The sequence below is a fragment of the Genypterus blacodes genome, unplaced genomic scaffold (genome assembly GCF_046128005.1).
Source record: "Genypterus blacodes isolate CSIRO-AG114 ecotype Tasmania unplaced genomic scaffold, CSIRO-AGI_Gbla_v1 ptg000029l_1, whole genome shotgun sequence".
Classification (NCBI taxonomy): Eukaryota; Metazoa; Chordata; class Actinopteri; order Ophidiiformes; family Ophidiidae; genus Genypterus; species Genypterus blacodes.
In genome coordinates this window covers 912,069-927,889 of record NW_027466842.1, presented here as the reverse complement: position 1 = coordinate 927,889, position 15,821 = coordinate 912,069, and the positions used below count along the sequence as shown (strand labels likewise).

The following is a 15,821-nucleotide window of genomic DNA, read 5'->3' as shown; positions in this document are numbered from 1 at the left end:
ACCGCAGTCTCACACATCCCACCTCCTTCCCCTCAAGCTCCCTCCATCCTTTTCTCTCCAAATACAATCTGATTTTCGTCCCCCCCTCCCCAGGTTTAACCGCAGCCCTGCTGGGAGCGGCCCGCTGGATCTCTTCGAGCTCTCAGCTGGCCCAACTGCAGCCACCAGATAGGGATACAAGTGTGAACAACAATGAATGATTTACTGGACACTGCTGACCGCAAGACAGTTCTTCTTTCACACAGGAGGTCCTCACCGTGTTGTTTTTCTCGCCTACTCTCACTTCAAACCTCACAGTCGTGCGGCCTCAGCAAGGGGGGGTGGTGGGTCTTTGATTGATGACTGATTGATAACTGCTCACTGGACTCACGAAAGATAAACACACTAGTAATGAACTTTGATGATCCGAGCTCGGCGCTGCAGCTCTTGATTTTGATCTGGTTCGGTTCAGACGTTCAGCCTGGGTGTGATTTCTTTGAGAAAGAACAACCCGTCAAAGTGTGAAAACGGAAAACCCTGAAGTTACACCAAACAGATTTACTGGATTTATGCAATAAACAGTCTACAAATCACCAGCGTCATCCATCACTGTGATCAACAGCTCCACTTGTTTACAACCAGCCCGTTTCTGGTTGTAAATTTTCCTCTAAGTGCTGAGAATCTCATTGAAGACTCTGGTGAAGAAACCTGCTCTCGGTGCTTCCTGGTCATTGTGGGTGCGACGGCCGTTTGAAAGGTCAGAGGTCAGCGGCCAGAGTCAGCCTTCGGTTCAGCAATGTGGCGGGCCAATGCTGTTTTGTAACTATTTATTTCCTGTTAGAAGTTGTTTACCTGCGTTTTAGATGTTGGCTTTGAAATAATGATGTTATTATTACTTTTATAAATATTCTCTTGGTCGATTTGATTTCTGTCTACACTTTCTGAGAGCTGCAAGTACGAGTGTCCTGCTGAAATCTGTGATCTGTGACATATTTTTACACAGAAAACACTCCTCTGCCTCTAGACGGTGTGTAAACACTCTTGTCACACTGTGAACGGAAACTTAACTTAACTTAACACCATCTTTGCTGCATCTTGTATATTTATGACGTGTTGAAATTACTGGAACTGATTATGATTTCTCCAAAAGTGATTTAATGTTTTCTTTTGACATGATCCATCTAGTGTCAAAATGTTGGCACTGTGTTATTCTGCTCATAACTGTGTTTTTGGACTTGACAGAACCGGTAACATTTGTTTGAATGAGGTAATGAGCGTTATTTAAGTATATGGAAATGAAAACAAATGAATCGGAAGAGAGAAGCGTGTGCTGCTCTTATCTGTGGTGTGTCTGGTGTCACAGTTGCATGACCGTTTGCAAGTTACAATGAAACTCTTGTACTCTTTAATTTATTCTAACTAATTTATCCAGTTACACTTCACTAAAGAGTTTATGTTTTCACTCTGCATCTTTCAATCTGTTGCTATTACTGTTCGTCGAAAAGTTAGAAACTCTTTTTGATTTTTGGAGGTGATACAGATCTGAAATTGCAAGATAGCAAATGCCCGGATTTCGTTGTAGATTAGGTCTCCCCTTTTTAAAGAAAGACATTTTAGTTTAGTTTAATTTAGTTAGATACAAACAACGTATTTTCCTATCTTGTTTTGCAGTGAATTCCACCTGATGCGTTCAGCTTCAGCTTTTATTCTGTTGTTCATAACAAACTAATCTCTTTAGTGCAACATCTTTTTAGAACAAGACAGATTTACACTTGTCCAGCCCAAGGTGGAGGTATGATCTCCGATGAGTGCACTTTATGTTCTGTTTGGTTGTTTCTATCGTGTGACTTCTACGGCACAAATATGAGTGATGGTGATTCTTGTTTCCAATGCTGCGTCACCTCTGAGGCCTTTATGACACAGTTACAGTAAACAAATGTACCATACACAGCCAGAACCACTCCAGGAACCCACCCACCACACCCTCCGCCCCCCCCTACATGAAACTTGACAACATGATCAACGCTGACTACTGCTGCAGAGGGATGACTGGACAAGTTGCTCCGCTCTGTTGTGAAATCAGTTCTACAGAAACGGCAAAGCGCGCAATGAAAAGCTGTACACAAGAGTGACTTTGACTTTCTTATCTAATGCTGAGAACATCTGCGCTGAGAGTGACAGAGAATTTTATCCGTCTTTTTTTACCAGAAAAGCAGAAGGCCCAGGTTCCTTTTTTGTATTAACTGATAGATTTAACAGATAGACTGTCGTGAAACCATTGTCTCGTTTAACGGTAATTCAGTTAAAAGCAGTTAAGAGGATTCTGAGGGCCTGGAGTGGTGGAGCCCAAGTAGGTTTAATGTAGAATTCAGACCGGTTACACTCAGTCTGATGAAAATAAAGCTGCTATAGCAGAATATTATAAATTTAAGTGGAATATTATAAACTTAACATAAGAGGTACTGAGATCTCATATCATTGTTTCCTTTTCATTTTCAAACTTTCTATCAGCCTGATGAACTTGCCACTGCCGGGTTTCATTGGTGAGTCACAGCAGCTAGTGGGTTGTGTGTGTGGGAAGAGGTGGATCCTCAGCCTCAGCCTACGTAGGATCTACTGTGTCAGTACATTAGTCATAATGGCACCGTTCACAGGTGTGCTTCCTATATATAGTGTTTGTGTTACAAATACAGACACATGACCAAAAGGAAATTTTGACTGCTAGTGTCAAAGTTTTCATCATTCTGTTATTCATGCTTGCAAATACTCAAGAGTACTCAATGATCATAACTATTAGGCAAACCTGATGATTACATCCATGGGATCATCAGTGGCCTTTAGAAATTGAAGATCAGATTTTTGCATTTCTTTGGGCTGACAGTTCAGTGAAAATTCTGCCTCGAAATGTGACTCAATCTTCACATTTTCTCTAACTTTGTGACCTCTGCTCTGCTTTCTGACCTCCCATGCTTCAGAGGTTTTGACATTTGAGATTTTCCAGTGCAGATCATCATTGCTCATTGACTCATCTGATTTCGTAATGCAAATGAAAGTTAGGTTTATAGTGCTGATGAGTGTAATCAAAACCTTTATTCTTACAACATTCGTGACAACTAAAGTATTCTCATTTGATCTCAGCTGATAGAAATCAACCTAACACACTGGATCAGACAATTGTTGAGTCCTCTTTGTGACACAAACAAGGAGCAGTGCAGTGTTTAAAATGTTTTAACTTATTATCATTTGGTAATTTATTTGTGAAACTTATGTTCTAGCAACAATGTAAAACATACTTTTAGATGATAAAAGCAATTTCTATCCCTGTTATGTGTGTAAACAAAACACCACTGTAGAACTGAATTGAAGAAATAAGAAAACAAAATAATTATTGGTATTATTATTGTTTTGGATAGTATTAGATTGTATGTGTACGACAATGGTTCTAAAATTAAAATAAAGTGTTAAATCAGTGTTACAGCAGGCCTGGTCGCCTGTCTGGCTCGTTGCTGGCCCCTGTTGGTTTGCTTTCTTGGCGATATTCACTCCGGTGCAGCAGGGGGCGCTGCTGAGGCGATGTTCTCTTCTCTGCGGGTGCTTAGGAATTTGCAACGTCAGGCTTCCGCAAAAGCGTCAGGTCCGACGAAGAGGACACAGTTCCCACAAAATGGTAAGAAAATGTTACTAATAACGTTTGAGTTAAGTCTGTGGATGTCTTTAGTATCTTGTGTGGACATTGGAAGCGCGTTTGTAGCGGTTTAGTGACCGGATGATGTTAGATTGTCGCGGCTGCAGCACTTTGCCGGGCCGTTGAGCTGCTGAAGCTCCAGCGTGGCGCCTTTTCCCCGGTCTGACCAAGCCAGGAGGACGCCGACAATTCCACATTAGAAACGTCTCTTTGTTCATTCCTCACGGTGTTTTGTGTGTTAAAGTTTAACTCCCGTTTTGCTTTCTTTCAGGGGTTTGTCAAAGTGGTGAAGAACAAGGCCTACTTCAGGAGATATCAAGTCAAATTCAGGCGGAGGAGAGGTAAAGCCACTTTTACTGCTACAACCATTAAAGGAGCATTCCACTCTTCTTCACATCAGATTCAGTATACAGGTCATAGTAGCATTGTTCACGAATGTATGAAGTTATTTGTGAATGTAGAGGGCGCTGTTTCACGTCAGGGCATTCTGAACGGCAGAACACGTGTACTTACCTTTCTCACCCTTCGCCTCCATTTTCAGTGTCTTTCCTGTTCTACTCACTCAATTTTGGGGCAATTTGTTGATCAAAACTTGAGAACCTAGATCTTAAAACTTTGACATGTGTATTAAGTACCAACACAAAGCAAACGTTATGCTGATTATACACCATAGATCGCTTTGACCAGTAACTTGAATTTGATGTGTAAAGTTGGACTCTCCCTTTTTTTAACCAGCTGTCACTCAAAGCTCGCACCATTACCGTTGTATGCTCATAACTATTACCGCTGTCTTGACAGAGGGGAAGACTGACTTCTTCGCCCGCAAGCGCCTGGTGGTCCAGGACAAGAACAAGTACAACACGCCCAAGTACCGGATGATAGCCCGGTTCTCCAACAGGGACATTTGCTGCCAGGTCAGTGACTGAATGACTGAGTGGAGTTCATGTAAATGCGTCTTAAAGAGACCAGACCTGACATTGCCCTCTTCTTTCCTTCTTGTCCAGATTGCCTATGCAAAGATTGAGGGAGACCAGATCGTGTGTGCTGCATACTCCCACGAACTGACTAAATATGGCATCAACGTTGGTCTTACGAACTATGCCGCAGCTTACTGCACCGGGCTGCTCCTGGCTCGCCGGGTAAATACAAACACACACACAAATAATCACCAGATCAGACTAAACCGATCAACTTTAAACAATCACGTCTTCAGCTTCACTTTTAACGTTTCTTGTTATCCTTTTTGTGCGTCCGTCTCTTAGCTGCTGCACAAGTTCGGCCTGGGCAACGTGTATGAGGGTCAGGTAGAAGTGACGGGTGACGAGTTCAACGTGGAGAGCGTGGACGGCCAACCAGGGGCCTTCACTTGTTACCTGGATGCAGGTCTGGCCAGAACCACCACAGGGAACAAGGTGTTTGGAGCCCTGAAGGGGGCAGTCGACGGGGGTCTGGCTATTCCTCACAGGTTGGTATGAGCTGATAGTAGCTGGAAAGGGTTTGGTGGCCTTTTGACGGCATTTAGTCTCAAACGGCCAAAGACACTAAAGGAAATGCTGCATTCGGTTAAAATTGAGCAGTAGTTTCTCTTCCTAGAATCATATTTGTCTCCTAGTTCCTGGTTCCTGTTAAGTTTTCTTTATCCACTTAATGGTTTCCTGTTCTCTGCTTCTTGATGATGATACCAAACACTCTGAGCATATTGTTGTTGGTCCTTCATTTGCAACGGCTGATGTTTTATCGTGTTTTCAAGACGGGGCTGAGAGAAGCGAGACAAACCGAAGCAGACACAATTAGTTAACTCCCACCATCTCCACCCAGCACGGCCGGCTGACCTCATCCTGAAACGATGCAAAGTAGTTATAAGAACAAAACTCATGCCGAGCACAAAAGTCTTGGGTGTAGAAAAACATGGTTGCAAAGGTTTTGAAAATCTGGACTTGTCTTGTTTGTTACTGAACCCAGTGTGACCTCTCTCTCTCTCTCTCTCTTTCTGCATGTAGTATAAAACGCTTCCCAGGTTACGACGTGGAGAGCAAAGAGTTCAACGCAGAGGTGCACCGGAAACACATCATGGGCATGAATGTGGCCGACTACATGTCTTACCTACTGGAGGAGGACGAGGACGCCTACAAGAAACAGTTCTCACGCTTCATCAAGAACGGAGTCACGCCAGAGACGGTGAGACGAAGCCCAACCGTGAAACCGCCTCTGGCTTTGCTTACACTCAAATCTTCCAACATTAGATCACTCAAGACTGCACTCAGTTACAGGTCCAGGTGCCAAAAGAGGGTTGAGAGTTTTGTCAGCTCTACATGTACAGAATAATGTAGCTCATCTCCACACACACACGCACGCCATCTGATTAGTCAGTCAATGTCATTAGCTTGTCAGTGATAGCGCACTGTTTGTGGTTTCCTGTTGTCTGCTTCTTGATGATGATACCAAACACTCTGAGCAAAATGTTGTTGGTCCTTCATTTGCAACAGCTGATGTTTTATCGTGTTTTCAAGACGGGGCTGAGAGAAGCAAGACACTTCATGAAGCACACGCCGTGAAAAAGTTCCGGAGTCCTACTAACGACCTTTGTTCCTTTCAGGTCGAAGAAATGTACAAAAATGCACACGCAGCCATCAGAGAAAATCCCGTCCACGAAAAGAAACTCAAAACAGAAGTCAAGAAGAAGAGGTGGGTGCTTCATTTCTATATATATTTTTTTCTTTTGATGTCATTAAGTCTTGAGCTGCCAAAGACACTAAAGGAAATACTACATTCAATCAAATACTGTGTTCTTGCAACAACCTGAAAATATTGAGCGGTAGTTTCTCTTCCTTGAATCATATGTCTCCTAGTTTTCCTAGTTCCTGTTAAGTTGCCTTTGTCCAGTTAGTGGTTTCCTGTTCTCTGCTTCTTGATGATGATACCAAACACTCTGAGCATATTGTTGTTGGTCCTTCATTTGCAACGGCTGATGTTTTATCGTGTTTTCAAGACGGGGCTGAGAGAAGCGAGACAAACCGAAGCAGACATTTAGTTTACTCCCACTATCCAAAGTCTTTGGGGACAAAGCTGCATTGAGCGTTTTGCCACCCTTCACCTCCTTTTGGCTCTTGGATTTCCACATCACATTATTGATAAGCGGGGAAAGTTACAGCTCTCAACTCGGCGCCAAGTACATGTCAAAGCAATGAATAGCTCTGCTGGGTAGATCCCAGTGCTGAGCGGCTAACCCATTTCCCTCTGCTGGTGCGCTGAATGTTAATGGAGCTCCCTGTTTGTCCGTCTTTCCGGGCAGGTGGAACCGCCGCAAGTTGTCTCTGGCACAGAGGAAGGACCGCGTCGCCCAGAAAAAGGCCAGTTACTTACGAGCGCAAGAGCAAGAAGCGGAGGACGGTTAGCCACCAGGAGCGGCCATCTGCTCCACAGACGCAACAGATTAATAAATATATTTCAAATGCAAGCCCTTGTCTTGTTTCTGTCATTAATTAGGGAATTTTGTAATGAAATAGTGAGAAGAAACCCACATCCTGGTCTCCTTTTTGAAAAACATTCAAATTGCACCTAAAACCAATATTAAACTTATAGACAAATGAATGATTAAGAACATTGCAGTGAAGTGGTACATGGTTTTATTGTGCAAAATCATGCTGGTTTAAACTTCAACAAGTAAACTTTTTTTGTTTTTTTACGTTTGCAAAGTCAACAGCGGCACTGACCACAAGCTTGAGTTTCCTGTAGATGACACACATGCTTCACAGGTCACATCTGCTCTCAAATGCATTCCTTAAGTGGTTAAACATATCCGGTTATTGTCGATCGATGCGGTGACGGTGAGCTTCATGTCGGTCCTTGTTGAAGGGATCCTGGAAAAACTTGTCAACATTCAAATATGGCCTCAAGATTCAACAAACCTTCATCAGTGATTCACATTTATAAAAAGTCTTTAAACATAATGTGTTTGGCACCTTAAGAGGAAAACCAAAAATAGAATGTAGTGATACTATACAATTGTTCTTTCTGGTGAGAAAAATATGTAGATATTCATTGACAAATGTTTAATATACATTGTTAATAGTTTGTCTCTTCGTGTCGTCGATGCAGCATTGACATTACCACAGGAGTTACAGATGGGGAAATAAAACAGCATAACGTACTGACATCTGACCTATATGACTCTTATGGAATACTGGCAGAAATATTAACATATCTTCTACCACGACGCCACAGAAATACTTCACTATATCATTTGTGTGAAGAATACCCATCTTGATTTCACTATAGATCCATTAATGCCCCCTATGTACTTACTGTTTATCTGAAATTCAAGTCACAGTGAGCTGGGAGGACATCTAGGAATTTTAGTTTGCTACATCATCATCATCATCATCATCCTCAAAGTGCAATCTGATTACACTCGGTACAGCTAAAAACACTGACATCCTTCAGTTTGTTCCTAAGTGGAATAAACATCTTTGAGCTACGTGAGCCCATAAATAACAGCATGATTTTGATCCAAAAACAGCAATTCAGTCTCTCCAGTCCAACAGCAAAATCTGTTCTCCAGCAGTGTCATGTCAGCATTCCACTCTGGTGGAATCATTTAGATATGAGTATTTTTCAGTATAAGTACAAATGTGCCCCAAACGTCTGTGAGGAATGAACATAAGCCGTGGTGAGAGGAGTATTAGAATAGAGGAGGTAGAGTCTCCGTAAGTCGTCTTCAGCTTGTTAATGTAGATCTATAAAAGTCAAAACATCAAATGTGCTACTCACAGCATAGAACTCGGCTCTGACCGACCGGTAGGAATGCAGAAGGACTTCCTGTTCTCGTCATGAGTCCTTGGTGTGTGAGATCTGCCTCCACAGCAGAGCCTTCAGGTTGTTGAGGATGAGTGAGTGCTCCATGTTCATCTGCCCGGCGTTTCCTCTGAGGGCCATGCAGGCGTACAGCTGCCTCTCCAGCTCTGCTCCCAGTCCAAACGGCACCCCGCGCATGAGGTAATCCTTCAGCGTGCCGCAGGCCTTGGCCAGGTTTGGTTGGATGGGATCCTCCCTGCACCGCTTCTCCAACACGTTGCAGGTGGTGGCGCAGTCCACTCCGTACACACAGTCGGCATCCGTCTCGCACTTCAAGGCCCGCATGCTTCTTCTGAATGAATCCTCTGGGACGAGTGCCCTGGCGTTGGTAAGTCTGAGCTCGTGGCGGTCGGTGTAGCCAAAGTGCTCTGCGGCGAGGTCACAGATGAGGAAGCTGCCGTAGGTGCCGTGGAAGATGTCCTCCACCAGCTCCAGCAGGCCTATGGAGATCTTAGCTTTGCGAGGCCAGGAGGGGGTGAACCACTGGTCCATCGTGCGCTGCACCCCGCCAGGCACCCAGGATACCAGCGGCCAGGGAAGGGATAAACCATACAGGGGCCCGTAAGGGACACGCTCCGTCATGTACAGGTCCCCACAGTAGCCAAGAAGGCGAGGAGTGTGTCCACGGTCTTGGAGCAGCAGGCCCAGCAACACCTAAAGAGCAAAGTAGAAGAGCAGCAGCAGCTGTAAATCTCTCACCACTGCCTTAAGTGAAGATAAGGGAGGGCAGATCATACCTCGTCCATCTGCAGGAGGGCCCAGGTAGAGCGGGCTTCTGGTAGTGACACCCGGCCGTCTTTGTTGCCATCGGCGACAGAGAGGATCTGGCTTACCAGGTTGGCAAGGTTAGTCTGCTCTCCAAGCTTGGACTGAGGACAGACAAAGCAAACACGGTCAGCCAGCAGGGGGCAGACGTGCAGGCCTCAGTCCCGCTCTGGGCCCATGCTCACATACCTTGAGATGATTGAAGACCATCTCTCTGAACTTCTCTACCGATGTGCCTCTGGTGGGCTTATCAAACACGGGGGCCTCCCTCCTGGGCTCTGGCTCCTCGCCCAGCTCCAAGTGCAGAACCTCCCCAAGTTTACAGCGAATAATCCCATCGTGGTCTCCCCAGCTTCCTGTGTACACCTGGGAAACATTTGATATTGCGTAAGAATAGAGTTCACAAGTACATGACTGGTCATAGTGTCACAGTCGTCCAGTGAGATGGTTCGGTACCTGGTTGTTGGGTTGAGTTGAGAGACACCTGCTCATGTACAGCGTCTCTTTATCACACAGGCTGCTGCAGGCGGAGCCATCAATGATTCCCTTCCTGTACTTATCACACTGAGGGGATAATGGAAAGACAGATTTATGTTTTGCTTAGCGAAACTCCCACACGGTGTCAGACTACACATAGAACACTGGGGGGTAGTATTTGCCCAGTCCAGCTCTCAGAAGGCAAAGCAACCGCAGTTATCTCATGCAAGTGTTTGATTTATAAGAAGGCAGGAGTAACTGCAGTCATTCTGTGTGTTTGAAGGAGGTAAATCTGTGTCAAATTGCTTCAGCACGGCACACTAGAGGGAGGCACATTTAAGTACCATTTAAGTTCCAGATGTGGATTTCAGGTTTTCCGCTGTGGTCGTGATTTTCAAACAAGAGGGAACGAAGAGGGACGAACAGATGTGTCAGTGAATTACTCACGATGGCGTTCTTGCACTCGTGTCCTCTGCACAGCTCTGTGTAGGTTGAATATTGCACGTAAAGCACCCAGCTGCCCACCAGCACCGTCAGCCATGTTAGGAACAGGTACTTCACCCGCACAAAGGAGATCCGAGCCTGTGGAGGGAAATCACAACACAAATCCAAATCCTGAATATGTGCCTGCAGGAATACAGCCGTGAGATCACAGCACACCGGTGTATCAATCAGTGTTAGTGTGTGGGTGACGGTCAACCCTTATCACATGCAAACACGCATGGAGTGTGAGGCGCTGAGTGGCTGATTAGTAACTAGGCAAAACAATTGTGGTTTAAGGTCCACTGACAGTCCAAGTGCTCCAGTGTGAGTTGTGTATGTTTGAAGAGTGTAAAGAATCTATTAGATCACTGTCACAGGATTCACACATCACATGACTTACATGTGGCCCTCGCACAGAGGTCCTGCTGTTCCTCTGATACTGTGTAAAGTAGAGAACACAGACGTGACACCAGAAAAACAATTGAATTTAATGTTAATTTAGATCCCAGGGCAACCAAAACAACTTATAGACACTAAAGATTGCAAAGACAAGTTGGAGCACTGGAAACTAAAGCCAATGTAAAGGTAAAGATGCAACTATTGATTTAAAAAATAATTATCTTCTCTGATCTGCAGGCCTGATAAACTGTCCGGGTGTACTGATGTAATATTTTGGGAGATGTGGCAAATATGCTACATTTACAATTATTTAAATGTCGTAAATAGACACAGCTGTTGTGGCAAATGTGATGTCATAGGGGAAAATGTTTTGAATGACTATTTGGAACCAGGAGGAGCAGAGCATCACACTCTCCCTCTGTCTGTTGGTTTTGTCGCGTGTGTATGAACTGAGGGAGGAATTACGCATCTTCTTAACAAATGAGAAGTTGAAGTAAGCAGAACTGTTTTCAGATGAAGAGCGGAGCACAAAACTGGCCTGTGTGGCAGATATTCATGCAGACTTCACCTTCTTAATGACCTCAACCTGCATATGCAAGAGAGGAATGAAAGTATTCTCACATGTACAGATAAATTACGTGGATTCCTTTATTTTTTTGCTGAATATTTTTATAGAAGGAAGCATCGAGCATTATAATGAGCATCCAGTTATAGGACAGTTTTTGAGATGATTTTATACACACAGAAGGGAAGGAAAGAAAAGAGAAAGAAGAGAAGTAAAACAATGAAAAGCAAGGATGTGACATCACTCATCTGTTTGGGCTCATAGCTCCTCTGCCTTTTATTTTCCTTCAGCATCCTCTGAAAACTCTGAAACAGGGTCCAGGATCTTTTGAGCTCCGCTGTCATGGATATGGTCGGTCACTTAGTAACCATTGCAAGTGAAAGAGCAACTCAATGAAATGAGAGCGGATCGTGGTTTAAAAATCAAAAGTTTAGTGACTGACCTTCTGGTTGAATATAGCAAAAGAAAATCCAGCTATCACACACACACACACCAGGTAAATACTGCTCCCTTATTCCACAACGCACCTGTGTGAACTGACTTACAAGTATGACCCACTTAAAAAACAAAGAGAGAGAAAGAGAGCAGTTGACCTGAAGGTGTGTGTGTGTGTGTGTGTTTATCATCTTTTCCATCAAGGATATCATTTCTTTTCTTAGCAAAACAAGCGAGGTTCACATTGATAGGAAGACATAAGTATGTGTGATTGTTTTAGGTGTCATTGGAACAAGGGTGTGTCTTTGCATATGTAAGTTTAGACAAACAGCCCTTGGAGGAATGCAATGAAGTGAATACAATGACCACAATGAAGTATGAAGATACTGTAAGTGTGTGAGTAAAGCTAATGTGTGTCCATGTAAAATGAGCTGTGTAAGCTGTGTAAGCTATTTGCTGCGTGTCCCTGCAAAGTAATTCACCAAAACATAATTGCAGTTTAACTTTAACTTTATCTCCTTAGAATCGTCTCAGAGAATCATTTTCCTTCTTCTTCTTCTCTTGGTGAGTAAATCTTTAGTATGCGGTGTATTTTGCCAGATTTATGTTCTTTCCACATCAGCAGAGGTGCTGTTACCAAAATCCCACCAGAACATGATTGCACATTGCATTTTAACTTATGACTGCCTTTTATTACAGAACTCAACAGAACAGAACAGAACTTAAACAGCTCTGATCTGGGCCAAAGGTTTGTATCTTCTTTGTGATTTGGGTGCATAAGATCTGCTACATTCACAAGCGCACAAAGCTATCACACAGCAGCAGCCTCTCCCTAGCAGAGAAATGAAACGACCCTGTCAGCACTCCATCCCATTGGGAGCTGTGTACTGTTACTGAAAGTCAGCTGTTGCATTACAACAACCTCCTCTGCAACATACTTAAATATTAACAGTTACCAACCACAAGTTATTGTTGTCCAAGGGAAACGCTGCATGGGGTCCAATTACTTATGACATCATAAATTCTGAACCATCACATTGTATATGAACATAACTTCTTTAAAACATATGGTAATGGTTAGGCACTACTGAGGCTGTGTAACGTGTGTAATGCATCCCCACAGTGTGCAAAAGCTAAGGACGGTCCAAGAAAACCGCATTTCTCCGCTTCTCATTCTCCAAAGTGTCCATTAATAGCAGGAGGAAGCATATTTATGTAGAAGCTTTTGGAGCTGGAGAGGACAGACTTGTTTTTAAAGAGATGATCACACAGATAGTGGCCTTCAGGGAGAGAAATGGGCTTAAAGTGGAAGTATCAGGGGAGTATAACGCAACTATAACAACTAGAGTCCTTTACGACAGTGTGTGCTGCTGCTGCACAAAGTAAACGTGTTTTGTATGTGCTTGCATCACACACAGATCACACTGTGAAATAAGAGTCACGGTTGAGAGTCTGTGAGTGTGTGTGAGTGTGTTCTCCGTCTCATAGAAGGAACCATCTGATTTAAAGAAGTGAAACAAAGAAAAGGCTATTTTTTTCAATTCTGTGTATGTATGTGATCTGTGTCCTCCAAATTAGAAGAGGCTTTACTGTATTTAAGAAATGTCCTTTTGTAATAATACACACATAAGGCAGAAGTAGACATCTGAAACCAGCTTTTTCCAACTCCAACAGAGAGATTTGCTGATTTAGAGAAGCTGCTGCAGAGTTATCTAGGGAGCTAATGTCCGTGTCTAGATATCCAAAACTTTTGTTCAAACCTGACACCGTGACCTCCACAGGACCTGGCTATTCTGCCTCTACCGTCACCGTAGACCTGCAGCCTCCCTGACAACCCCGATTGTTAAGTGTCAGCTTTGGTATTGAGGAGACGGAGTTTGAATTACACGCATTGACCTTCATCCTTCATGGTAAAGTAGAGTCGATCAGGGGCGTAGACACAATAAACCATAAACTTTTGCGTCATTCATGCTTGTAACCTTGAAAGTAATGCTTAATCGTGGCTATGGTGATTTGCAGATGGCTAATCTTCAAGACTTTTACACATTTCAATGACTAAATATGACTCTAGCTCTAACACACACTGGGATCTAAGCATTTGGATGCTTTTAAATAATGACCAGGTGTCCAAACACTTCGCTTTTCAACCAAATTAGGCCTGGTTTTAACATTTGCCTGCTGTGTACAAGCCCCCAAGCCAATACAGAAACAAATGCAAACCTGACAGATGAGACATTACCACATACAAACACGCACCACCACACCAAAACAGCCTTGTGCATGATTGAGGATGTTGATGGTGGAAGGAATTATTTTAACAAGCCCGGGCTGAACTGAAGCCAAAAAATGCCTTTTTTCCAGGATACGTTGTTTTGATCTGGCTTCATCCGACCCCGCGGGCTGCATGCGGAAACACTCGCTAGTGTAGTCAGGTGTTGGCTGAAGCCAGATGGAATGTCCCCTGCCAACATGTTTTGTCTTCTTTGCAGAAATGACTCAGCGTTCAGAGGGTTTCTGCTACTTGGATATTTCAGTGCTTAAAGTAGGGAAAAAGTGACCGCACCATAGAAAAGGAGCAAACGCAGCTTTGTATTGAATAATGGTGATATCACAAGTTTGCACAGTCCAAGATGATGAGTTGGGTTAATTTCTCTGAACAACAGTGCTCATGGCAACCAATCAAAAGTGTCCAATGTTGCAGGTCGACATCATTATCCAAGATTAGAGCTGAAACTTGTGATTATTTTCATTGCTTCTAAATCTATCAATAATTCTTTAATCCAAGCATGCATTGGTCCAATTATTCATTCATTCATTCATTCATTCATTCATTCATTCATTCATTCATTTCCCACATTCTTATCCATTCCAGGTCATGGGGGTAAAGCAAACCAGCCCAGATGTTTTTTAATCATCTAAGTGTCTGAAAATAGGGACAAATGCCCATCAAATGTTTAAAACGCCCACGCCTTAGAATTGCATGCGGAAATGCAGCAATCCTGCAACCAGCAAATAGATGGCACCTTTTACTGGATGAAAAATGATTGAAATGATTAGAAGGTTATTAGAATTGCTGTGTGGCTGTATTGGTCGACAATTAATCGTTTCTGCTCTACTAAGGATTGTTGCTGTCCTGGCACCATTTGATACAGTATATAACACAATTATGACTAAGTGAAAATGTTGGCAGTCTGTCAATCCAAAGCAAAGGAGAAAAAACTTTTAATTAACTGAAACGACTCCCTCTTTCTCTCTCTCTCTCTCTCTCTCTCTCTCTCTCACACACACTCACTCTCTCTCTCTCTCTCTCTCTCTCTCTCTCTCTCTCTCTCTCTCTCTCTCACACACACACACACACACACTCACGCAGTAGCAGTTCTGGGGCCTATTCTCTGCTCCATTGTGATTCGACAGGTCCGTTAACTTTATCTTCAATCTGCAGCCACACATTCCTTCAATATCTCCTCAGTCTGAAATGGCCACCAGAGCCGCCAGAGGAGGTGAATGTGGAGCCTTCTCACAAAACGTTAGCTGTCACAGTGGCGTGACCCCATTATACAGTAACGTAAACACAGCCCGCTGCACATACGGATCATTCATATCACACATCGAGCCGCAGCATATGGATATTACCTGGAAGTAGAATGACTTTTTCACCCAGGCCCGTGGAACCAGACCCTTCGCCATCACAAAAATAGATCATTTCAGTACGTGGACCTGGCTGCGGGAGATCATCCAAAATACACGGCAGAATGCGTCTCCCCCTTCGCACACAGCCACTCGTCTGGTTTATACATTACACACAAATGAATGGAGACAGTTAAGCATCAGATCCGGTGTTGTTGGCGTTTTCCCCGGCGTGTGTTCAGTTTAATCCGTGTGAATCATCCCGGTATTACACTTTCCCTGCGCGTCTTCTCTGTGCAGCAGCTGCTGATCTTCAAGCATAGACATACCTCAAGTGGGTTCAGGGCGCATGCGCAATCTAGTCGGCTACTGAAGTTAAATAATTTAAGTAATTTCTAGGGTTATATATAAATCAACGTTAATGTAAATTGACTAATGACTGCATTTAATCTCATTGGTTAATCACATCCAACCGCAGTGTAGTTACTGCAATTTATATATTTATGTCAAGGTAACGTCACAAATTAAGTTAAACTTCCGATGATTCTTCCA

The 15,821-nt window shown here is 43.5% G+C and overlaps 2 protein-coding genes across 2 annotated transcripts; one reads left to right on the top strand and one right to left on the bottom strand.

The window, feature by feature from the left end:
* Positions 1-3,522: 3,522 nt before the first annotated feature.
* rpl5a (ribosomal protein L5a) lies at positions 3,523-7,121 on the top strand. The gene is made up of 8 exons (XM_076145021.1): positions 3,523-3,646; positions 3,936-4,005; positions 4,463-4,578; positions 4,669-4,803; positions 4,927-5,129; positions 5,665-5,842; positions 6,261-6,349; positions 6,957-7,121. Exons 1-8 carry the CDS (start codon positions 3,644-3,646, stop codon positions 7,057-7,059), a joined length of 897 nt encoding a protein of 298 aa, XP_076001136.1. The 5' UTR covers positions 3,523-3,643; the 3' UTR covers positions 7,060-7,121.
* Positions 7,122-7,283: 162 nt separating this feature from the next.
* On the bottom strand, positions 7,284-15,593 carry dipk1aa (divergent protein kinase domain 1Aa). Its single transcript, XM_076145150.1, has 6 exons — positions 15,276-15,593; positions 10,208-10,342; positions 9,740-9,847; positions 9,473-9,649; positions 9,256-9,387; positions 7,284-9,172 (listed from the first exon to the last, which is right to left on the bottom strand). Exons 1-6 carry the CDS (start codon positions 15,327-15,329, stop codon positions 8,492-8,494), a joined length of 1,287 nt encoding a protein of 428 aa, XP_076001265.1. The 5' UTR covers positions 15,330-15,593; the 3' UTR covers positions 7,284-8,491.
* Between the last annotated feature and the right edge of the window lie 228 nt (positions 15,594-15,821).